Consider the following 24259-nt stretch of genomic DNA (forward strand, 5'->3'; position numbering starts at 1 on the left):
TTTTCCTAAGAGGCCATAGCCTGTTGAGAGCAATGCGTCATACAAAATGTTGTTGAAGAAAGGCGTTTAAAATCGCCTGCTAGGAGATGAGGGGAAAAGGGTATGATATGTACAATCAGGGTAATGGTCACAATTACCAAGAGAAGTGTACCTATTTTAAAGCTATTATAACAGTTTGACTATGATGTGTATTGTAAAGATAAGGAGGTGGAGTGTGTACAGTACAGTATTCTGTGTATAGGGGTGTAGGTATTGGGGTGCGGGTGGGGAGGGGGGTGGTGTGGGGGGGGGGAGGGTGACATGACCTGTTATGGTAACAAATCTGTAGGTGGGAAACCGTTCAAACAGATGACTACTGATGATCTTTGCCTGTGGTGTAGACAGTCACTTTGTTTCGTTGGAGAAAAAGGAGAAAAAAAAGATGGAAATATCTCAAAAGTCTACTGTTTTCTTTTCTTTGACTTATTGTATGCGTGAGAGTGTGAATATTTTCCAAAAACTATTTGGAAAATAATTCAAACATGATTTGCCACAGTGGAAAACAAGACCAGTCTAGACTGTAAGCCATCCTGGAGTGCAGGATTAGCCCTGTTGACAGAGGGTGTGCTGTGCGTGTGTGTGTATGTATATGTGAGTGCGTGATCTCAGTATTATAGTGCTCATACACACCCCACGACTATCACGTCAGACACAGAGAGCATCTGAGATCCATGTACTTCTCTGCCCTACATCCACCAAACACCTTCGAAGGAATGTTTTCAACTTCTAGACTGTTTTCTCTAACAACCTCTGAACATGCGTTTTGAGAGATTCTCAGCTTAATCTTTTTGTCAATGTTTATAGTTTGTTTATATTTATACCAAAGGTTTACTTTAATGACAGTATATATTTTTTATACAATAAAATCTTAGCATAAAGACATACATTGTATTATAAATAACTTTTGTCCTACAAGGTCCTATAAGTTGGAGTCAGTTGGCTGAGCGGTGAGGGAATTGGGCTAGTAATCCGAAGGTTGCCAGTTCGATTCCCGGTCATGCAAAATGACGTTGTGTCCCTGGGCAAAGCACTTCACCCTACTTGCCTTGGGGGAATGTCCCTGTACTTACTGTAAGTCGCTCTGGATAAATGACTAAATGTAAATGTAAATATAAGTTTGACAGTCAAATCTTAACAATGATATATAGTGCCCCCTTGGTGTCATCTGTGCAAAGTCATGAGAAAGTTCATACATTTTCTGAACACTGTAAAAAGGCAATGAAGCCTATATATAATTATCTCACAATTGTTCATAAAAACATTACACTTTTTTATTTGACTGATTCTGGTAAACATCAAATCAAGTAAGTAATTGCGTGTTCTCTCCAACCAATGTAAAAAATATTGTTCTGAAAAAAATTGTTACTTCAAAGTGTTTCATTTTGATTGAGTTTATGAAGTTACTGCCGATCAGACCCCCCTAACTTCTCAAAAACACAGTTGAGACGTAAGATTCAACCATGTGTCAAAGCAAATTACCTGCACCAAAAGCAACATTAACTCAAGTTTGACCACACGGCCAATTACTGTCCCTTTTTGCTTGGGAAGACAGCAGTGTTCTGGAACAAAATATAAAAACTAAAGATGCACACATTCCATTACATATTACTTTCAAAGAAAGAAAAGAAGCTGGGGTTTCCATCTTGGAGAGACAGGCGGTCCTCCTCTCATGTACAACCAGGCGAGGAAGCATTTACCTGGCACACCCAGCCCTGGCTGGGCCCTGTGCTGTCTGGAGGTGGACTGAGATTCAGGAGGCCACAGCCAGGTTCAGAGTCCTCTGAATCCCCCAAAAAATCCAGGTCAAACTTGTCCTCATACCGTAAATAATATCCATCTGCATCCATGTGGTCCTGAGGAGCATACAAATTTGAGTCTTTAGAGGATTCAAATGAATTCAATTTAAATGCATTTCAGATATATATGCGGGAGTCAGATGGCTGAGCCGTGAGGGAGTTGGGCTAGTAATCAGAAGGTTGCCAGTTCGATTCCCAGCCGTGCCAAATGACGTTGTGTCCTTGGGCAAGGAACTTCACCCTACTTGCCTCAGGGGAATGTCCCTGTACTTACTGTAAGTCGCTCTGGATAAGAGCGTCTGCTAAATGACTAAATGTAATGTAAATGTAATATATGTTTTCCATTCCATTGTAACTGCCTCATATTCAGCGTATTAACAATCTACTCAGTTTGAACCTGCATGCAACCTCTACAATGAAATGCTCTACCACTGAGGTGGTCAGAGCTATGCCAGAGAACTATATGAGAGCTATACTAATGCTATACGACTGGTAGACCCAGTGATGACCAGGTGAATAATTACATTGTTTACTACGAGTTGGCGTTGGGGCATCGGTGGTGGTCCTTTGTCGTGTGCAGAGCCTTCTGTCAAGTCATCCACGACCACGACCCACAGACGCTGCCCTCTGGCCCTGGACAACACCCAGTCCTGGACTCACACACACACACACACACACAGACACACACACACACACAGTAAACATGAGACATTAGGAAAAATTAATATACTGTATGTTAGGCCTTTCAGTAGAAACCACAGCAAAAACATACAAACTGTACAATTTTTATTAGATATTTGTAGTTTAAACTAGTAGCAGAAAATCAACTGTTTGTGTTTTGTTCATTTAACCTTAAAGGAAAGTGTAACCACAATGTTGTTGAGGTATTACTACACAGTTAGGTATTACTAACTGTTAGGTATTACTACACAGTTAGTTAATGTAATGTTGTTGCTATAGAATTGCTATGTAGTTGTACCTTGTTATTTAGATCCAGTGTTGCAAGGTCGGCGTTCCTCTGCTTGCAGAAGAGTTGGGCGCTGGAACAATCTCCCTCACCCTCCCAGAAAAGGTAGAAGATCCTCTGGTGATGGAACCAGACTTCATCACCCTGCCTTAGAACTGCAGACACAAAGTCAAAAGTCTTTAAATTCATCAAATTAACAAACTGACTCAGATTTATAAAATAAAGTTAAGATAAATAGAGAATAAAATATGAAAACTAAAGGTGCACACATTCCATAACTCAAATCAAATACTAAATCTAAATATGTCTGTGATTTGAATAGATGACAGTTGTAGATGTCAGCAGATGTGGTCAGCTAAGCCCTCAGATAACTTCCTGTTGTTTCTCATGGTCTCCAGAGCTAAAAGCCTATAGCCAGCAATATAATAGAGAGAATCTCTTTATCCATGGTTAGAAACTAAACATTCTTCCTCTTTTACAGACTTAAACCCATTTTGGTTGGCAGAGGAAGCTACCCACCTTTATTCATGGGAGGGACAGACTCAGTGAACTGATGATCTACCAAAAGAGAAAGCAACACTAGTCATTACAATCATTCAAAGTTGGACAATTTCATGCCAAGCCACAAATTATGCTCCAATATTGCCATTAATTGTTACTGGTGCTGAAGAGGATTTGTATGGCATTACTCACAGTGAAGACCAACGATTATAAGAATGATGACTAATAACAGTATTGTAACTAAGGAGATCAACAGGAAAACTGGATTTCTGGGTCGCTCCGGGAGTTGTCGCCCTAGAGATGATAAAAAGCCACAATTAAATTTTATTAAATGCTCATTTTAGACTGAACAAGTTCACAGTCCATGTATTGTTTTATTCAAAAGCGACATACAAATAGTATATGTAATCACAATAGTAACCTATGAGTAAATACAATTTAAGCCCCCATGATGAATTGATTTTCAGTAGCCTACCAACCTTCTTCCAATCTGACAACATTTATAGCTGGATACTGCAGAGTGTGGTAGATGTCTTCAATCTTTGATTCTGGCCCATATGTGTTCTGCTGTATATTTGTAGCATCCTCATAGTCGGACATTTGAACACGGTTCCTCTAAGACAGCTCCATTTCACTTGCTCTCACTCAAACAACAATTGAGCAAAAATGGGTAGAATGAAAGAGGAAGGATGGTCCATAACACCTACGTCAGCCAAATGTTAGCAGTGACTTCATTTAAGTAGGCCTACTCTTTCGACTCATTGATCTTAGTTCAGATCAAGGATTATTTGAACATGCTTAGAACAACCGAGAGGATCACATTTCCAAGTTAGTTAACCAATGGTGTCGGTGTAAATTCTGGATAGACAATAAAGTTGTATTCTATTCTATTCTTCATCCAATTATGCCTGCCATAGGTGTCATATTTTTTTTACATATCCATCTAAATCCTTACATTAACATCTTCGAAACCGAAATCTTGTTCTTAGCTGTGACATCTGTATTTAAAGACTTGTTTTAGTGAGACACATTTTGTGCATACTGACAACTTTTCGGGTTTTCCTCAAGGTGGCATCAGAGGATTCGCATTAAAGATGAAAACCTTTTCTTTATAATTGACTTGCATAAAATACAGCCGAAATAATTGCGTGTGCGAAACACCGCACAGCTGGACCACTGAATGTGTACAATCAATCAGATCACTGTTTTTGTGACAATAACTCACTGTAACAACTGATACAGTCACCTGTCTGGTCAGCTTTGCCTGACCTCTAGTTAGAGGCGGACGACTCCCATTGACACAATCTGCCTCGGTTGCCTCCCTCGCGCGTTGCGTAGTATTTCCTCTGCATAAAGTGAAATAACGGCTTTCACTCTTTGACAGTTTCACTCTCTAAGGTTCCCCTCATTTCATACAGTGTAGAGAAGGAGTAGGGTCCTATTTCTGGTTTCAACAAAGTTATGTATTGTGCATAGCCTATCTCAAGGATTTCGCGGGAAGCTTAGGCTTATGAAGATGGAAACATTCTAATAACTGTATTTCAGTTGTGAATTAATTTAACGTTTTTCAGAACAACAGAAGATGGACCACTTATGGAGTTTAATTGGGCTCCTGCATAGTAAGTATACGTTAAGGTCCGTGTACATGGTGGCCATTCGTTTTTTCAACCCGTATTGACAAACGTAACCTACAACGGTTGTTCAGGTGTCGAAAAGTATTGGTGCATCAGTGTTGAATAGTATGAACCTACAGAAAAGGTCTAAAGTCATTGGACTGGTGGGGATGATTTTTTTGACAGTTGTAAATAGCCTACTGTCTTTCTCCACAAATACCATGGGCTTGGACATAGTGGTCATGGGCTTGGACCAGTTAATTTATAGGACTTTGACTTGATGGGTGTGATTTTGGCACCATGCAATGCTAAAGAGCTGTCACCCAGGGCTCCCCAGGGGTAAAATGTTATTGGTGCCTCTGTGTCTTTGCAAGCTGTTAAGGTCGCTTTAATGTACTTGATTAGTCTCGGCTTCGGCTGTGTCCCTGTCCGCGATAGGTCACCAATTTCTGTACGATGTCAAGGGTGAGGTTGTTTATACTGGACTATGATTGGTTAATTTAGTTAAAGAGTTATTTGATCCACCTGGGTTCTTTAGTTTTCTTCTAAACCCAGCACTGCGTTCGTGCTAAGTCTGGATTTTTCTGTTTATCACTGTGTTCTGTTTGTTCATTAAAATGTATATTTTCCTGAAAACTTTAGGTGCTTCTTGCATTTGGATCCACATCTCATCCCCGTTTAATCAACAATTTCCAATTCTGTTTCAGTCTCTCCATTGACCTGGGCGTTCAATCTAGACATTGATCGTCCCAGATTATTTAAGAACACTGATGCGCGATCCAGTTTTGGGTATCGCGTGTGTCACTTTGGACCGGCATGGGATAGAAGGCAAGTTTGCACCTTTGGTCCTCACCTCAGTCGGTACAGCAACCTAACCAGTCACTGTCAGGACTACAAAGTGGGAAGACTGTGTGTCAAGTCATTGACAGACTACTTATATTGAAGAACATGTATTACAAGTTCGATAGTTGCAATATTTTGTTGGTGTTTGTCTTATCTAAACAAAAGCACTACATTGAATAGCCTGGTATTATGAGTAGCCTAGGTGAGCTACAGAGTGTAGTGATAACATATGATCATCTAGTGAGCATCTATGATACAAGCACACTGCAGGGAGAGAAGCACATCGGATTTGAATTATGGGTTAAAATGACACAATGTAACATGTTAGTTTTAGCTTTGTATAAAACTTGATTTGTACAAAGCTTATTTATCCTTATACTTTTTCAGAGTTTCAACATATTTGCAGTCTCGAATGGAATACATTGGGTTTGTTGTCAGTGGAAATAACACTTCAGTTTTGCCTGTCTCCATCCTGGTTGTTTCCTCTGATCTCTAGTGTGTTAGTCACAGCCCCTTTCCTGGCTAACGGCACCGGGGGTCTGTACCGGTGCTCCTATCACAGTGGACGTTGTGATGCAGTACCGGTTCAGGGTAAGTCATTCTGCCCCATTTATGATACCCAAGAGACCCTCTCCTCACACTAGGACATAGTTCAGCAGACAATCAAGGATCAGATTGTTCTGATTGTATTTCGGTGTTCAGTCAAGAACTGTATTTAGCAGGCAGAGCAGCTGTGGACAGGAGCAGCTGTGGTCAGCAGGTTAGTGTGTGTGAGGACCTCCTTTGCCACAGTTACTTACTGCATGTTTCCCCACGCCTCGTCCCCACACCACAGTGTGCCAACACACACAAAGACAGAGAGGGACCAAAGATGTTTCAAAGTCTATTTTGTTACACAATTCTGGCACCAGAAAATGTATCAAGATAAAATACATTTGTAACATTGAGCATTCTGACTGGGCAAAATGGCAGAACATTCAGATTTTTATGACAATATTTTATATTTATATTGACAGTTTGAACCATAGAGGAAGGGAGAACAGGAAGTAGAATGCCTGTTATATGTGGGTCTCATGAACTGAGCAACAACTAAGTTAGGGAGTGCAAAGAATAATGCTGAATCTTGATGAGGTTATTTCTAAACAAACACACACACACACACACACACTGCCCCATCCAGGGCCTCCAGACAGGTGGTGTTGTGCTCACTTATGCTACCCACTCACTGTGCGAGCATGTGCACCTATAGGCATTAATCCAATACACGCCACAACACATACACCCACTCAAACTCACACATGTTAACGTTGTGGGCTGAGGTGCTGAGTCTACAGTTAATTGCACAATTGTGTGACTGGTGAGTTAAGAGACGTGCGCTTGAGCTCTTCCAGGAACTGTGCTCACCCCCCCACCCCCCACCCCCTCTTCTCCTGCAGTGGATCAAGACATTGCATTTGGGCTGTCGATTGCATGCAGCACTGACAGAGTCATGGTGAGTGCCTGGGCGTAGGGATGTTTGTCACTTCTGAGGAGTATCATTAACAGTTTAGGCCGGGTGTCGTAACAATAGACAAACCACGGACCATGACAAGATGGAGGGATCCTAACTAAATGGGCTGGGATGCAACATGTATGTCGCTTTGGATAAAACGACATACAGATCAAATCTGCTAAATGAATACAAATGTAAATGGGATTCAGTAGTGGGACAACCTGACGGTGATGTCATGGTTAAAATAACGGTTTGGTCAGCACCTCCATTTTTGTAAACACTTTTAATCAAAGCGACGTACAAGGGGGATTCTGCAACCTCTATAACCTGCAGTCAAATGCTCTCCCACTAAACTCTACAGAGCTATAACCACCTGGTGGCGTGACCTGTTATTTAATTAACAGACAAAGTTAATGAAATCTTTGTTTTATATTTCTGTCTATTGGTCGTAGTCCAACCTGTACCACTCTAACAGTCAGATGTCTTCTCTATCCTTCCTGTCCAGGTATGTGGACCACATCTGGTCCATGCTTGCAACTTGTTCAACTACCTCAACGGGCTGTGTGTCCAGCTGGATTCACAGCTGACAGTTGTGAAAAAACTCAAGCCAGCCTTTCAAGGTGTGATTCACTCATTTGGTTAAATTGAATTATGTTGCCCCCATGGGTCTGTGAAGCGCATTTAATGACTATCTGTATTGTACTGCTTAGAGGTCAAAGCTTGATCTTGGTTGTGATGAAGGACGGATGATTGTCCTTGGACGGGGGGGGGGGGGGAGAAGGTGATGTCTCTCTGCTTCCTCTTTACTCCTCTTTGATCTCTCTCTCTCCTTCAGACTGCCAAGACTTTGGTCTAGATGCTGTGATTCTCTTTGACAGCTCTCAGAGCATCACTAACAGCGATTTTGATAAGATGATCACATTTATAAAAAATATAGTCCGAATGTTCACTGATACCAGTGTACAGGTGAGTGGTGTATGTACAGTAAGTGTGTGTGTGTGTGCGCGCTGGTCAGTTGTGTGTCAGTCTGATGACATGATCTATCTTTCACAGGTGGCAGTGGCTCAGTATTCTACCGACGCACATGCCGTCTTCCATTTTCAGAACTTTGCAGTTGATCGAAACCCGGATAATTTGATGAAGTTTGTTAGCCACTCGCAGGGAAACACGTACACTCCCTCAGCTATCCGCTACGTGCTGTGAGTGTGTCTCTGGAACCAGAACACACCTCTCTCACTGCACCGCTGTATCTCCTGAGACCCAGCAAGTCATTTATGCTTGTGGACACCGGTTTTGGGCTATTAACTTTGCAACTTTTTTCATATTTTTTTTTACCGTTCCTCTGTTGTCCCAGTCAAGAAATGCTGACAGAAAAACGAGGCATGAGACGGAACTCCAGGAAACTGTTGGTTGTGATAACGGACGGCAAATCAAACGATCCCAAGGACTCTTTTGAAAAGGTTCTACCGCTGGCAGAGGAGAGGGGAGTCGTCAGGATTGCTGTTGGGGTGAGTATGTTCATGGTGACGTGAGATTCTGCGTGAACCGAATAAAGATTCATTATTCAGTTTCATTTCTTTGTGGGGTGGGGTTTCTCACTTGTCTGGACAGCACTTTGGTCAATGTGGCTTGTTTTAAAATGGCTGTTTGCTTGTGTCACTCAGTTCCTGTCACTGTCTTCCTGTCTCTGTCTCTCTCTCCTTGTCTCTCTGCCTGCCTGTCTCTCTCTCCCTCCCCCCCCTCCCAACTCAGGTAGGAAACCAGGTGTCTTCCGAGGAGCTCAAACAAGTGGCCTCGTCTCCTGAGGGCGTATTTGAGACCAACAGCTTTGAGGCTCTGAAAACCATTCAGGTCCAGATCAGAAATCAAATCTTCAACATTGAAGGTAAACACCAGGTCCTGTAGCTGTTAAACTACTGGAAAACCGCATGAATAAGAACCCATGACTAGTACGTGTAACACACAAATGACATTGTTTAATATATAATTCATCGACACGACGTGCACCTTTTCATTTGACCGTTTGTTGGTATTAATGAACCATAAAGTTTGTCTGTGTTGTATGTGACGTCCGTGAAGGAGACAGCGCTGCCAGCGCCAGGTCCTTTAAACAGGAGCTCTCACAAGGAGGGTTCAGTACAGCGCTCTCTGGGGTACGGCCGCATCATGCATCCCTTTCTGCAGCATTAGATCTTATCACAAAATGTCTTTCTACAACCTTCGATCTTATCATATCTTTCTGCAGCATCAGATCTTATCACAAAACGTCTTTCTACAACCTTCAATCTTATCATATCTTTCTGCAGCCTTAGATCTCATCTTGTGTCTTTCTACAACGTTCAATCTCATCATGTACAACTCTTGTCTCTCCCTACCAAGGGGGTGTCTGTGTTTGGGGCCCCGGGGTCGTACTCTTGGTCTGGAGGCATGGTGGAGTCCATGCAGGGAGCCAACGACACCTTCATCAACGCTTCTGCAGTGGAGGCTGACATGAAGGACTCTTACCTGGGTGAGCCATGAGCGCTGCCCGTTCACATCCACACGTGTCTCTCTCTCTCTCTCTCTCTCTCTCTCTCTCTCTCTCTCTCTCTCTCTCTCTCTCTCTCTCTCTCTTTTCTCCTCCCTCTGTCCTGTAGCTGACTTGGTTTCCCACCAGCGCCGGCTCGAACATCTGTCGTTAAAACTGAGAACGACAGCATGCAGCGTGCAGCGTGTGGTTTGCTGTACTGTAAGTTTGAATTGAAAGTTTTGTTCCACCACTACGCACTTCCCCTCACGCTGCTTTGACGTATAACTGGTAACAAGTGTGTGGGAATGTGGTTAAGTCAACGAGCGGTCCTCCTCCTCTGACTGGCACTTACAGTTCATGTACCGTGTAACCTTAGTACTGGTGGTTTATGTGGGTACATGGTAGTTTAACCTTAATGGAATGTGTTGCTGAAGAAGTCATTTGAGAGTAGCACTCTGAAACTAAGTTAGTGAAGTAGTGTGGCATTTGTTGCTGTCTGTGCAGGCTACTCGGTAGCGGTGGCAGTGATGGAGGACGGCCTTGTGTACTTTTCTGGGGCCCCCAGGTACAACCACACAGGCCTGGTCCTGGCCTTCCAGACGGACCCTGTCCTGGGACGGTGGACGGTCTCTCACAGGGTACACGGAGGCCAGGTAGAAGGGGCTCTGGGGTTCAGGGCACTTAGGAGAGGCTGTTGGAGATATGAATCCTTTTTACGGTTTATTGACTCAGAAGCCACTTTTATCCTAAGCAACATACAAATTGTACATAATAGAAAGTTCAGTTCGAACAGTATTTGAATGCTGTTACAGATATGAAGCTTACATAGAAGTTGCATTTATGGATGTGAAGTCATGATGGGAGATTTTGGCTCATCTAGTTTTGGTTGTCTAATATATTTTATTTTCTATCCACCCCCCCACCACACACGCAAACTCCCCCTCCCCCACTCTCAACCCCCCCAGCTGGGCTCGTACTTCGGTGGGGAGCTGTGTGTGTTGCAGAGGCCTGGCGAGGGTGACACAGCCCTGCTGCTGGTGGGAGCACCGTCCTTTCATGAGCAGGGTGTGGGCGGGGAGGTGACAGTCTGCTCCCTGAGGCCCAGGGTGAGACTGCTATCTCTCTACTGCACGTTTACATTGCAGTTGCATTTAACAGATGCTTTTATCCAAAGCTGTCTAATACCGTATCTACTCTCTAATATCTGCTTTCTATTGCCTCACTGATATCTACCACTCTGACCCGAGGACCTACATAGACGTAATATATAATTTGTTACTAAATTATGCTATTTCAAAGAGTTATAACTAAATGACGCTTTTTATAACAACTATCTCCTTCTTAAATTACTCTATAGCAGTTATAACATCATTACGCTATTTTAAATCCCGTCTTTTATTTGTGCTTTATACATGTGTATAAATAAGGATATACAGCATAAATATCTTCATGTGAAAGTTATGCAGTGTGACAAGGAGCCTTCCTGAAACTCTAGATCAGTTTCTCAAGCTAAGAGTTGTACTTCCCCCCTCAAGTCATGAGTTTGATTAACACACCCTGACATACTTAGTGGTCTAGTTCCTCATCCTGAGTTGACAGTTATGACAGTTATAATTCCACTTAGTATTGCTAGTTATGTACCCTTAGTATAGTTAGTCCTCATGTTAAAATTTTAGATTCCTATATGTTTAATGTTTGCACCTTCCTGCCAAAGCAAATTCCTTGTCTGTGCAAACTTTCATGGCGAATAAAACCCATTCTGGTTGTGACCTTAATCCACCCAGGTCGTCAACTGCACCCACACTCTGCGCGGGGCCGCTGGGAACGAGCTGGGCCGCTTCGGGGCGTCTCTGTCCCCCTGTCCCGACCTCAACGGAGACGGGCTGCTGGAGCTGGCTGTGGGGGCCCCTCTGGAGAACAGGGGCCGGGGGAGTCTGTATGTCTTCCTGGGGCAACCGGGGGGAAGCCTCCAGACCAGTTACAGTCAGGTCAGACCACATCTGTTAGGGAAGTGACCTGGTCATCGTGTATATGTTACTACTACTCTGATAGCACCGTTATCCTGTCCCAGATATTCCTCTGAATACTGTGTGTGTGTATCCATATGTGATGCAGAGGATCCAGGGGGTGAGGGGGGCCAGTGAGCTGAAGTTCTTCGGGCTGTCTGTGCACTCTGCTGGGGACCTGAATTCGGACGGCCTGGCTGACCTGGTGGTGGGGGCCAAGGGCGCTGCCGTCATACTGAGGTGAGCAACTTACAGGGGCGGGGGATTTGAACTTGCGACCTCTTGATGACCTACAGTCAAACGCTCTACCACTGAGCCATAACAATCCAATCCTCATTCATAAACACCACGACATCTCCATGTCTGGACTCGATGGGTGTCATCCCTGCAGGTCCCAGCCTGTGATGCAGGTTCAGGTGTCGGTCTCTCTCGACCCGCCCCTCATCCCTCAAGACTACTTCCACTGTGCCGGCGCCATGGCGCTCGACACCCCTGTCGCCACGGCGACGCTGTGCGTCACGGTCCGAGGCATCCACACAGGGAACATCAAGGGTGAGGAGGGCTAGAGGGAGAGAACGCTCAACTCGCTCTCATCTCGCTTCTCACATTTTACTTCAGTCATTTAGCAGACGTTTTTCTCCAAAGTGACATGCCGAACAGTATGTAGAAAGGACAGCAAAAAAAATCCAGAATCAGAAGTGAGTCGAGAAGGTTTTCTAGGCTGCAGGGAATAGGACTGACTGGGTCCGAGGAATCCCACGGGTGTCAACGAGACCATTTACAGTTTACATTTACATTTAGTGATTTAGCAGACGCTCTTATCCAGAGCGACTTACAGTAAGTACAGGTACATTCCCCCCGAAGCAAGTAGGGTGAAGTGCCTTGCCCAAGGACACAATGTCATTTGGCACGGCTGGGAATCGAACTGGCAACCTTCATATTACTAGCCCGACTCCCTCACCACTCAGCCATCTGACTCCCTTTTATGACTCCCAGTTATTCAAGTGACTTCGTTTGACCTCCAGTGTTTCCGTCCTCCATTCCAGCACCTCTCCGAGCATCAGTAGAGATGTCTGTGGAGCTGGACTCCCAGACCAGGCCAGCTCGACTTCTGTTTTACCCCAGCGCCGCCACCTCTCGCTGGGCAGGCGAAGTCAACAGCACGGCCTGTCATAACCTCTCCATCAGCATACCAGTCAGTCGCAGCACCAAGCGCGTGTCATTCAAACCTACTCCATCTTTACTCCCACCCTGTTAAGCTACATGCACAATTGATTTAATTCTTCTCTTCATTACCTTTTTTTCCCACTCTGGGAGACCACACACCTAGCCTTCCTCTTGTTGATCGATCGACGCTCAGGGATGTTGTGCCGTGCTGGTGTGTTGCAGGGTTGCATCTCAGACTACCGTCCTGTGCTGCTGTCTGGCCGTCTGGCTGTGGAGGGACAAGAGGTCCCAGACACGGGGGGGCTGCGGTCTGTCCTCAGCCCAGACAGCCCCACCTCCTTCACACACATGGTGAGACCAGCACACACACACACAGACCCACCTCCTTCACACACATGGTGAGACCAGCACACACACAGCCCCACCTCCTTCACACACATGGTGAGCACACACACACACACAGCCCCACCTCCTTCACACACATGGTGAGACCAGCACACACACACACAGCCCCACCTCCTTCACACACATGGTGAGCCCAGCACACACACACACAGCCCCACCTCCTTCACACCACATGGTGAGACCAGCACACAGCCACACAGGACTGTTGGGTAGTTTTGGATACTGTAGTGGATCATGTTGATGTAAACAGTGTTTCTGTTGGGGTGGGGGGTGTTGTTAGGTGTAAGTCACGATGTTGAAGGTGAACGTGTCTGCGCGGTGTTTCAGGTGTTGCTGGAGAAGGTGTGTGGCGAAGACCATGTGTGCATCCCTGACTTAAAAGTGTCCGTCAACTTCACCAGGTATCACATCCCTTCTATAGAATCCCTGTGTGCCTCCTTTTTCACCTGGTCCTAGCAGGCACTGGATGAAAGCATCTCCTAAACGAATGAATTGTCAAATGAATAAAAGTCAATAAAAATGTAACACAATGTGTCGCGTCGCTCCGTCCTCCAGCCCAGAGGTGGTCGTCGTCTCCCGGTTCCCGGTGGAGCTGGCGGTGGGTGTGGCCAACAGTGGCGAGGACGCCGAAGGGGTGGAGCTGACGCTGACGCACCCCTCCTCCATTACCTTCCTCCGAGCTAAGCAGGTGACTTGTGGCTCTCACTGGAATTCTAGATCTTGAATTTCCATGATTTGTAAAGTGAATTGAATTGATGCTTTGGCTGAAAGGGTCTGCTTAATGTACAGGAAAATTTAACTGAACTGAACCCTTCAGTGCTGTAGTGTCGTAACAAGTGTGTTGCTGTGCTCCAAGTCTTTAGGTCAGGAAGCTGTTAGGTGTTTATCCAACTCCACCGAGGTTGAAAATGTCACCATGACTACGTGTCACCTCAGCTCAGTCACTCTCCGACAGGGGTCAGAGGTCAGTAACCGCCCTTTCTTTCCCCTCTGGGAAAGGATATTAAAGATGAATCAGATTGAGCTTGTGGGGCGCATTGTGATGGGAGCGCACTCTGCCACCTTTCACCCCCACCGCCCCACCCTTCTTCATCCCGTCCACCCCCTAACCCCACTTTCTCTCTCCCCTCCCGCAGATGAAAGTGCTGATGTCATTTGAGGTTTCGGACCTCTCCTCTCGAACCCGTCTGTTGGCTGTGAATGTGTCTGTCAGCGCGTGAGTTGCCCTCACCACACCAGTTCCAGCCACCATGCAAACTAACCACATCTCACAGGAACTTAGAATTTTGTTGTATTCCTGTGTGTTTCTCCTTCAGGAATGGTGAGGAACCGGACACTCTTTACGATAACTTTGGAAGCAGCTCAGTCGCTGTCAAGCTACCCATCAACGTCATCATCTTCCGAGGGTAGGTACAGCGATGGCTGAGTGCTGGCGTGAGTCGGCGGACGACAGTTTAAATGTTGAACGGATGAGAATTTGAACGTTGGAACGAATGACAGTTTTACTGTTGGGAGTGACCGTATCCTTGTCTTCATGATCGTGTTCTAGAGGCAACTCCACTCAGTTCATCCGTCCACCAGAGACAACACTGATTGAGCATATATTTGTGGTAAGGCTCTCTTTGGACCAAAGTCTTTACAGCAGTACTAACCGTGTTAAATCTGAGTCTTTTATCCAAAGCGATGTACAGGGGGATTTGGACCTGTGACCACAACATCCCCTTACCCCCAAAACCCCTCTCCCATTCTGAGCCTTCTTACCCCTTGTGTAATAACCAAACACTGTGTGATAACCCAACACTGTGTGATAACCCAACACTGTAATAACCCAACACTGTGTAATAACCCAACACTGTGATAACCCAACACTGTGATAACCCAACACTGTGTGATAACCCAACACTGTGAGATAACCCTACACTGTAATAACCCAACACTGTAATAACCCAACACTGTGTGATAACCCAACACTGTGTGATAACCCAACACTGTGTAATAACCCAACATTGTGTGATAACCCAACACTGTGTAATAACCCAACACTTAATACCATTTCACACACCTGTCCTCTTGTGCTTTGGTCTCTGAGGTGGAGAACGTGGGCGATATGGCAGCACCTGTGAACGCCACCTTCCTGCTTCCTGCTGATTTGACGTCAGGCCACCGGTGGAGCGTGTCTCTGTCAGAACCTGTAAACGCTCGCTTGTAAACCTCTCCTAAAGTCACGACACCTCTGTCCTGTCAGAACCTGTAAACGCTCGCTTGTAAACCTCTCCTAAAGTCACGACACCTCTGTCCTGTCAGAACCTGTAAACGCTCGCTTGTAAACCTCTCCTAAAGTCACGACACCTCTGTCGCGTGCGGTGAGGGACCCTCACGCTTCTGTTTCTGCAGATCGTCAGGACAACGTGTGAGATAAGGCTGCTCTCGACCACAGATAAAGAAACTTTGGCGAATCAGGTGAAACTTCTGTCTGGGGGCTGTGAGCGATAAAGATGAACACGATTAGCAGAACATGATATTGCAAACATGATAAGTCTAGGCTAAGGTTAATCTTGGTTGTAACTCTTAGTTAAGGTTGTTCTTAGTCAAGGTTAATTTATTCATTCTGTATTCATAAATATTGAAATATTTATATTATATATTGTTTAAAAGATGGGTTTAGTTTGGCGTCTAGGAATCTGCCTGGAGGAGTATGACCAAATAATGACAAACTTGAGGACATCAAAATGATTTGCTGAATAAGGAAGTTGAAAATATGAACACAAGAACAATCATCCTGCGTGTCTGATTCTCTCTTGACCTCCTCCTTTACAGAACTGTGGAGGAGTGACCTGTCTCCTGGCTGCTTGCACCATAGCCCCATTGAGCCAGCAGCAGTCATGCATCTTCAGGTTTATTGGCAGTGTCAGCCTAGAGGCAGATGTACGTCAACTCATGACTCAGTTCCCTGTTACATTATTACAGGATATATAGCAATATATCTGAGAGACTCACTCGTACTCACTCACACACAGATAAACAGATTCTCACGCATACTCTTCTCACACACTAACATCAATGCGTGCGAAAACACACACACACACACACCAACTCACACACATGCTGACCCAGTGCTGTGTCCTCAGGGCTCAGGGGCACAGGTGGAGGTGAGGAGTCGGGGGGTGTTATCGTTTGACCGGGCGGTCTACGCCCAGTACCCTGCCCACAGCTTCCAGACCCTCACGGTGAGTTACAGTACCGACCCCAGGACTGCTGGACGTCACAGAACCATCATGTCACTCTCGTGTCTGGAGTCAGGTGGCTGAGTGGTTAGGGAATCGGGCTAGTAATCAGAAGGTTGCCGGTTCAATTCCCGGCCCTGCCATATGACGTTGTGTCCTTGGGCAAGGCACTTCACCCTACTTCCCTCGGGGGAATGTCCCTGTACTTACTGTAAGTCGCTCTGGATAAGAGCGTCTGCTAAATGACTAAATGTAAATGTCTGAAAACTGATCGAAACTGTATCTCCACATGATGGGGGACCCTGCGTGTCACCCTGCGTGTCGCTTTGCATAAAAGCATCTGTTGAGTTAAATCTATTATTATTATTCATAGCACCTCTCCTCCTTGCCTTCTCTGCTTCCACAGATTGTGACAGTCCTGGACACGCCCCCCCCTTCCCAGGTGGCTTTAATCACCTTGGTCTCTGTGCTCTGTGCACTGCTGATCCTGCTGGTGGTGTCTGCAGTTCTCTTCAAGGTTAGACTTCCTGTCACCGTTTCTGACCTCCTTGATCGTGATGGAGGGTTGGACAGCCTGCAGGACTGTTATAACCATGTTAATGGATCTACCTCTCCCCGTCTTTGTTTTTTTTCCAACAGATTGGATTTTTCAAACATCGGACGCCCCCTAGTGGTAAAGAGGATGATGCAGCTGAACCAGCCTCTACTGGAGAGACCAACTCTCCTAGAGAGACGGTCCTGTAGCCCAGACCTCCATCCTCCCTGATCGACGGCCCTCTTGCCAGGACCTCTGCTCTCCCTGAAGCACCACCGCAAGAACGGATGGACTAGAAGTTCCTGCCGGATGGATCGTGAACTTCTCTTTTCACGTGGACCTGACTCCCATCTGCTTTTTCAACCCTGGAGTCTTGAAAGACAAGACATGTAACGATTGTTTTGTAGATAAAACAAAATTCCATCCACCCATGGAATAAATTCCCAAATTACATGAAGGGTAACTGGCCTCTGCAGTGTTTATAAAGTAACTACTTAGACACATAACTCTTTAAATTTAGACACATTAATATATTTGACAAACTACTTGGTTATCTATTTTTGATTTAATTTAGACATGTTCATAAGATGTTCCTTTTTGATTTAAGAGCTTTTAACACAACATACTGGATCTTAGTGTCACCAGTTGACCTGCAACTCCTTGTAAAGGCAATGGCATTATTAGGCACATGTGAGTTCAACAGTTTGTGCTGCACCAAGTCAAATGAAGGACGGTATAATAAAACATTTACATGTAAAACACAACACCTGAAAAATGCTAGGGGAAAAAAAAAATTCAGGTCAAGTAAAACCAATCTGGGAATGTGACATTCTATAGTCGACTCCGGTATTACTAAATCCGTTGAGAATTTTTTTTTTTTGAAAGTGACAGTGATAATAAGTGCAGCACAAACAAGTCCTCTGAATATTATGGGAAAAAAAAGAACATGCATTTCAACAGTCTAGACACCAGTAGATGCAACAAGGTAATACCCTCACTGCTGTGTTCCTTACATCTCCTCCCGCCCTCCTGTACAAACCAACCCCAACCCCAACATCTTGGTCATTGAGACGCACCGACATGCACATACCATCCTATAACTCCAAACCAAACAATATGCTGGACATTATTCATATCATAACAGGTTAGTCATCTAAATAGAACATAAATAACGGTTTTTACACAAGTCATTGTTCGTGAGGTGACTGGATTCGTTATGGCCTTGGAGCTCTGACGGAGGACTGGGACTCTCCATAGAGCTGTCTGCAGAGGGGAGCGCTCTCCCTCCTTCCTCTCCCTCTCTCTGTGTAGAGGCTTTCTGAGGGGAGACAGCGGGGGGGTTTAGAAGCCCAGGGGGTGAGGAGACACCACTCCTCCGTTCTCCACCACGGCCGAGGAGATGGCCTTCAGGTTCTTGAACACCTGCGAGGTGGAGCTGGACTTCAGGGCCTTGCAGTTGTCCATGATCCTGTCGTGGGCCTGCGGGTGGGCGAGAGGTCAAAAGGTGAGAGGTCAGACGTGGGGCCTGAGGACACGGCTGACGAAGGGGACAGAGGGGGAGAGGGAACCTCACCTCGACACACCAGGTGTCACACAACATCTTCTCATGCTGGGCCGTGGGGAGGCTGTTGCTCAGGGAACGTGACGCCCTGGGGGACAGAGACACAGCTTCACACCTGGCCTGGGACCGGGGGTCACACGCTAGGGAGGGATACCACTTTGGGGAAGGGTAGCCCTTGGGTCTTACCCTAGGGCTGGGGTCACACCCTGACCTACCAGGATTTCTCTCCAGGAGCAGGGTAGTGCTCCACAGTGTGTGTGTGTGGTAACGTCAGTCTCACCTGGACAGAACCACCACCATGGCGTACAGGTCGATGGCACCGTCCGCCACCCTCTTCAGGACAAACTGCTCGTCTGGAAGAGAGAGAGAAGAAGTCAGGACACCACACACACACACACACACACACACAGTAATGCCTTCCCTGTGAGGACTCAGGGCAGGCTTGATCCAGAGTCTTCTCCCACCGTGAATAGTAACAGTATTATAGTGTAAACTAGGTAACCTCTCCAAGCTCACCTATGATCTTCTTGCCGTGTTTCAGCAACATGTCCTCCACTGTGACTCCAAACTGCTCTATGGCCTTCACAGCCTAGGGTGGGCAGTGCAAATATTGAGACATTGATACAAACACACTTGTGCATATCTCTACCCCCCCACGCCCCTCTAGGTGGGAAGTTTCCTACCAGGTCTCCAGACTGGGCCAGCTCTGGGTGGATGGAGCCCCTCAGGGACAGACCGGTACTCAGACCTGCTCTCCTGAAAACAGGGGACAGGAAACATCATCAAACACAGCTCTCCGGGCTAGGGACAGACCACAGATGAGAGGAGGATGGTAGATTTCACCTCGTACGGATTTAGTTCACACACACACACACACACACACACACTGACCTCTTGGCCCTCTTGGAGACCTCTCCGGCCAGCAGCCCAGCGTTACCCAGCGGGTTCTTCAGAGCCTTCTGCAGCGTCTTCAGATGGTTCCCCGCATTCTACAACGAGTACGACCGTGTGGAATCATGTGTGTTGACAGTGGTTAAGGTTCAAATAAAACGAGATCAGAGAACAGAGTTGTGTACCTGGAAGCCATTGAGAGCCACAAACAGCCGGAGGATGTCGTTGGTTCCTTCAAAGATCCGGAAGATTCTCAGATCCCTCATGACCCTCTCCACCCCCGAGTCCTGAGAAGACACCAGACCATGTGAGCTCAGAAGCTCTAGCAGGATGAAGGCGTGTGGAAATCAAAACACCTGCTCAGAGACTCAGAAGGTCAGCGGTGTAAACGTACCTTCATGAATCCCATTCCTCCCATGACCTGGATACACTCATCAGTCACGATCCACGCTGCCTCCTGGGGGAGAAAGAGACAGAAAAAAAATTCAGTTGCGATCTTTTTCCCAGAATCGACTCCTGACAAGCGACAGATTCGTCACACTCACAGAGGCGAAGATCTTGCTGATGGCCGCTTCGATCTGGAACTCTGACGCTCCGCTGTCCATGTTCCCACTGATCATGTAGGCCATCGACTGAAACAGCAGAGGGCGACAGATCACACTCCGGAACATACCACAGAGGAACAGCGGGTGAAAACTGTCGCTGTGTGACAGGTAATATGGGTCATGTGACAGGTAATATGGGTCATGTGACAGGGTACCTCAGTGACGTAATGCATCATGGCCATGCGTGCCATCTTCTCCTGGATGGCTCCGTACGTGTGGATCTTGCTGCCAAACTGGGTCCTGTTAGCTGCATGGTCCACCTGCACACATACAGCAGAAGGTAAACACAGACCATTCCTTGAAGCCGACCATCCAAATACTGTTAGAACTGTGCGTTTCTGATCCTCGATCCACTGCTTGAACGCAGTATTTGTGTGTTGCTTTTGATAAAAGCGTCTGCTACAAAATGTAGATGATCAGGCCAGGAGATGTGACACACACACACACACACACACACACCCACACACACACACACACACAAGGGATCTGGGTTGCCAAACACTCGCGTGGCGGACTCACAGCCTTGGCGATGACGCCCTTCATGGTGCCGGAGAGAGCCGCCGCCATGCCGAAGCGTCCGTTGTTCAGGATGTTCATGGCCACCTTGAAGCCTCCGCCCACCTCACCCAGCACGCAGTCTATCGGCACCTTCACGTTCTCAAAGTACACCTCCGCCGTGTTGGACGCCTTGATGCCCATCTTCTTCTCTGGAGGCCCGCTGGGGGAAGACATAGAACGTAACACACGTTTACATGTTGATCGTGTGGAAGAGGCTTTTACACAAATATATTTATAAAGTACAGCAAGGCAACTACAGCCTCTAAGATCTGCAGTCAAATCCTCTACTGCAGAGCTGTATCCATTTCATATTTGTTTCATCCATTTTTCACGCCCAAGGACCCTTTACAGAGTAATAAAAAGAAAAGAATAAAACGCAGTAATATTCACAAACGTGGCGGCGTGACATAACGTAGGTGATCTGTGACTCACTGTGTGACTCCTCCGAAGCTCCTCTCCACCACGAAGGCTGTGATCTTGTCCTTCATCAGCCCCGTCTTCTCATCCAACATGGGCGTCTTGGCGAACACGGTGAAGATCTCGGCCAAGCCTCCGTTGCTAACGGGATAGAGGAGCGTAGGACGATGAGCACACGGGGTCAGAGGTCAGAGTGTTGTGTTTGGATGTGCCTGACCCCAGGCTGGGTGGAACTGGGTACCTGGTGAGTGCCCAGGGTCAGGGGTCAGTGGTGTGGTGTGTTTGATATGCGTACCTGATCCAGATCTTTCCTCCTGTGAGGTTGAAGAACTGTCCGCAGGGGGAGAGGGTGGCGACTGTCTTGATGGAGGCGGCATCTGAGCCACTGGCCGGCTCGGTCAGACAGAACGCAGCTATCGTCTCCCCTGTAGAGTAGAGTAGAGTAGAGTATTGTGGAATGGAATAGAATGTAATTGTCCAAACAGGATGGACATTTTTCTTTGGCATCAGCTTCTATTAAAAAGATCACATACTCATACAATTGAAATTTGGGGGGGGATTTTATCTGTGTCTCAGGAGAGGAGGATTAGCACTAGAAACAGATTAGCCTGGGTCTGGTCTCTCCTCACCTGTGGCCAGTTTGGGCAGGTACTTCTCCTTCTGGGCTGGGTTTCCAAACAGCAGAATGCCCTTGAAGCCAATGGACTGGTGGGCACCCAGGGTGATTCCCACGCCCAGGTCATGCATGCCGACTATCTCCACCAGCCTAGCATACTGGAGGTCAAGAGACATTGGAGATACATTGGAGAAGTCAAGAAAGAGAGAGGATAGTCTTGCTTTGGGGGAGGGGGCTCTATAGACATAGTGCTCAGGGGTTAGGCCCACCTGAGCGTCCAGCTCACCTGTGTGTTGGTGAGCCCCAGGCCCCCCAGGTCAGCAGGTACCTGGAGGCCGAAGGCCCCCATCTCCTTCAGCCCCTCCATGGTGTGGTCCTCCACCTTCTCCAGAGCGTCGTTCTTCGCCGGGTCATTGACCTCCTAAAACACCAGAGAGGCATGAGTTCAGACTCAAACTATTGAATACATTGAATATGCTTGTAATATAGAATACAAAAAGTACAGCATAAAATCTATTTCAGAGACACAAGACAAAAAGCGATAAACACGAGACATTTGCCTAAAATTGTATTCATTTAGCAGATGCTTTTATTAAAAGAGGGACCGCAAACTCACGTCAAAGAATTTGGAAACGGGGCCAACTAGCTCCTGGAGGAACTGAGTCTGCTCCTCGTTCATCACTGAAATACAAGAGACAGGTCCTCTAAACACAGCTCCAGAACGCCGGGCTTCCAGGATCAAATCACATTTTATTTGTATAGACGTTTAACGTATCGTATAATGTTCCCCTCAAACACACTCACCTGAGGGGTAGGGGAACACCTGGGCCGTGGTTATCTGGCCCTTGAACATGTTCACAGCAAAGGACTTGGATTCCTACACCAGACAAACACAGCCTCAGTCATCATATCAAAGTGTTGCGGGTCAAAACCAGCAAAGAGAGGCACAGAGAGAGGGAGAGGGAGACACAGAGAGAGGGAGAGAGAGACAGACAGAGAGAGGGAGAAAGAGAGAGGGAGAGAGAGACAGAGAGGGGGAGAAAGAGAGAGACACAGAGAGGGAGAAAGAGAGAGGGAGAGACAGAGAGAGAGGGAGACACAGAGAGGGAAGAGAGAGGGAGACAGAGAGGGAGAGACACAGAGAGATGATGTTTGAATGTTGTATTGACGTGGGTCTCACCACAGTCTGGGCCTTCTTCCCGTCCTTGGCTGCTGTGGCGCTGCCGGACACAGGCTTGTCCAGCACCACCTGCAGGACAACAGAAAATGTCATCATTAACGACACAGACTTGGAGACTGGGTAAGGGTACACATAAGTGGAACGACAGAGGGTAATCAAGCCCAATAAAACATGCAAGAGGAAATGATGCTTGTCATCTGACATTTCCTGAATTATCAAGGCCTTCCCATTTATGTCAACAATCGCTGTGTTTGTTGTTTCAACATCTTATCATTCAGAACATAGAAAATCCGACTGTGTTATAAATGACAGCGTTAAATTTGCAGTGCTGCAACAAAAATTTTAAATTCATTCAGCTGTTTATTTTTCCATGTTGAAGACGTTACAGCGCACAGTGACCTCTACATGGCTGCGCGTGATCCCGTCACTGAAATAGAACCCCAATGACACCTCTACCTATACCCTCTATTTGACGTCACGAGCTTTCACGATGAACTTTCCCCTACTTCCTGGGCGAATGCATTGCTTAGCTTTAATAACAGAGACCACTGTATGTATGTTACATTAGCTGACATAAAAAGATATTGTTATTTTGTATTGACATTATTTACCATTCTGCATATATGGCCTTGTTTTGGAACTATAATTCAACTCAAATATTCATTTGATATGATCGGACATTCATGTCGCTCACGCTACTAGGATTCGAAATAAAAAATGGGCATTCTCGGTTAAAGGATTACAAAAACAATGAATTTTTGTTTTAAAGATATTGTTATGAAAAGCCTGTTATGTGAAGCAGTCTGACAGCTAGCAGCTACAGCGCATACCTCGGCGGTCTGAGTCGCATAGAGACGGGCATTTCGAGTCGCTGCTACGGCGATCTGCTTCTGAACCCTGCGAGGAGAAAAATGTACATTAATCACCCATTGTTGTGTTTTATTCGAAGTGCGTTCAGTGGAGAATCACTTACCCGGGGAACGCAGGAGAAATACGAAGAGATGCACTGCACAAAGCCGGACTGACTTTACCCAAAAGCATTATAAATGTCGCCGGTTTGACTGTGTGGAAGAAATTGTGAAGTTACAAAAGCCGTGTAGTTTTCCTGTTTATGGAATATGCTCACAGGCGTCCTTCTCTGCTTGCCTACAATAAGTAACTAACTCTGTTGTTAAATGTGGTGTGGCTCCAAGTTATATAGGTAGAAAAACTGCTCTTGTGTAAGCAGATTTTTTTCTTAAGAAAATGGCTATGCCATAGAAGTGTGTCTGATAGACAAGTCTGTGGTGTTCTTTTCTGAGGCGAAATCTCGTTACACACGTCATCTTCCTGTT

General features: G+C 46.2%; 3 protein-coding genes across 3 annotated transcripts; 1 reads left to right on the forward strand and 2 right to left on the reverse strand.

Moving 5' to 3' along the window:
• Nucleotides 1-973: 973 nt before the first annotated feature.
• Nucleotides 974-4296, reverse strand: LOC134039661 (uncharacterized). Its single transcript, XM_062485668.1, has 6 exons — nucleotides 3783-4296; nucleotides 3496-3597; nucleotides 3322-3360; nucleotides 2815-2957; nucleotides 2360-2485; nucleotides 974-1892 (listed from the first exon to the last, which is right to left on the reverse strand). Exons 1-6 carry the CDS (start codon nucleotides 3901-3903, stop codon nucleotides 1707-1709), a joined length of 717 nt encoding a protein of 238 aa, XP_062341652.1. The 5' UTR covers nucleotides 3904-4296; the 3' UTR covers nucleotides 974-1706.
• Nucleotides 4297-4707: 411 nt separating this feature from the next.
• Nucleotides 4708-17965, forward strand: LOC134040110 (integrin alpha-X-like). The gene is made up of 30 exons (XM_062486345.1): nucleotides 4708-4922; nucleotides 5624-5744; nucleotides 6256-6350; nucleotides 7196-7251; nucleotides 7757-7871; nucleotides 8087-8217; nucleotides 8305-8450; nucleotides 8606-8759; nucleotides 9004-9136; nucleotides 9331-9404; nucleotides 9631-9760; nucleotides 10265-10413; nucleotides 10726-10866; nucleotides 11545-11748; nucleotides 11876-12006; nucleotides 12158-12318; nucleotides 12813-12961; nucleotides 13156-13284; nucleotides 13666-13739; nucleotides 13894-14026; nucleotides 14195-14302; nucleotides 14475-14554; nucleotides 14655-14744; nucleotides 14888-14948; nucleotides 15428-15529; nucleotides 15733-15798; nucleotides 16156-16263; nucleotides 16467-16565; nucleotides 16969-17079; nucleotides 17202-17965. The coding sequence occupies exons 1-30, from the start codon at nucleotides 4886-4888 to the stop codon at nucleotides 17304-17306; spliced, it is 3393 nt and encodes a 1130-aa protein (XP_062342329.1). The 5' UTR covers nucleotides 4708-4885; the 3' UTR covers nucleotides 17307-17965.
• LOC134040112 (very long-chain specific acyl-CoA dehydrogenase, mitochondrial-like) lies at nucleotides 17648-24185 on the reverse strand. The gene is made up of 20 exons (XM_062486348.1): nucleotides 23899-24185; nucleotides 23756-23822; nucleotides 22926-22994; nucleotides 22550-22622; nucleotides 22362-22426; nucleotides 22032-22166; nucleotides 21759-21903; nucleotides 21425-21554; nucleotides 21145-21270; nucleotides 20674-20872; nucleotides 20310-20414; nucleotides 20095-20181; nucleotides 19944-20006; nucleotides 19735-19836; nucleotides 19550-19647; nucleotides 19342-19414; nucleotides 19175-19247; nucleotides 18939-19011; nucleotides 18671-18746; nucleotides 17648-18576 (listed from the first exon to the last, which is right to left on the reverse strand). Exons 1-20 carry the CDS (start codon nucleotides 23964-23966, stop codon nucleotides 18439-18441), a joined length of 1965 nt encoding a protein of 654 aa, XP_062342332.1. The 5' UTR covers nucleotides 23967-24185; the 3' UTR covers nucleotides 17648-18438.
• Between the last annotated feature and the right edge of the window lie 74 nt (nucleotides 24186-24259).

This window comes from Osmerus eperlanus, chromosome 19, assembly GCF_963692335.1.
Source record: "Osmerus eperlanus chromosome 19, fOsmEpe2.1, whole genome shotgun sequence".
Taxonomy (NCBI): domain Eukaryota; kingdom Metazoa; phylum Chordata; class Actinopteri; order Osmeriformes; family Osmeridae; genus Osmerus; species Osmerus eperlanus.

What these genes read in the sequence shown, in the direction of transcription:
- LOC134039661 (XM_062485668.1), bottom strand. Translation starts at nt 3,903, where the DNA reads ATGTCCGACTATGAGGATGCTACAAATATACAGCAGAACACATATGGG. An exon ending in TGTTGTCAGATTGGAAGAAG is followed by an intron (nt 3,598 to 3,782) that starts GTTGGTAGGCTA and finishes TATCATCTCTAG; the next exon opens with GGCGACAACTCCCGGAGCGA. An exon ending in GCCAACTCGTAGTAAACAAT is followed by an intron (nt 1,893 to 2,359) that starts GTAATTATTCAC and finishes TATGCTCCTCAG; the next exon opens with GACCACATGGATGCAGATGG.
- LOC134040110 (XM_062486345.1), top strand. Translation starts at nt 4,886, where the DNA reads ATGGACCACTTATGGAGTTTAATTGGGCTCCTGCATA. An exon ending in ACCTCTCCATCAGCATACCA is followed by an intron (nt 12,962 to 13,155) that starts GTCAGTCGCAGC and finishes GGTGTGTTGCAG; the next exon opens with GGTTGCATCTCAGACTACCG. An exon ending in TGTCTGCAGTTCTCTTCAAG is followed by an intron (nt 17,080 to 17,201) that starts GTTAGACTTCCT and finishes TTTTTCCAACAG; the next exon opens with ATTGGATTTTTCAAACATCG.
- LOC134040112 (XM_062486348.1), bottom strand. Translation starts at nt 23,966, where the DNA reads ATGCTTTTGGGTAAAGTCAGTCCGGCTTTGTGCAGTGCATCTCTTCGT. An exon ending in TGGGGCTCACCAACACACAG is followed by an intron (nt 21,904 to 22,031) that starts GTGAGCTGGACG and finishes CTTGACCTCCAG; the next exon opens with TATGCTAGGCTGGTGGAGAT. An exon ending in TGGCTCTCAATGGCTTCCAG is followed by an intron (nt 19,648 to 19,734) that starts GTACACAACTCT and finishes TACTCGTTGTAG; the next exon opens with AATGCGGGGAACCATCTGAA.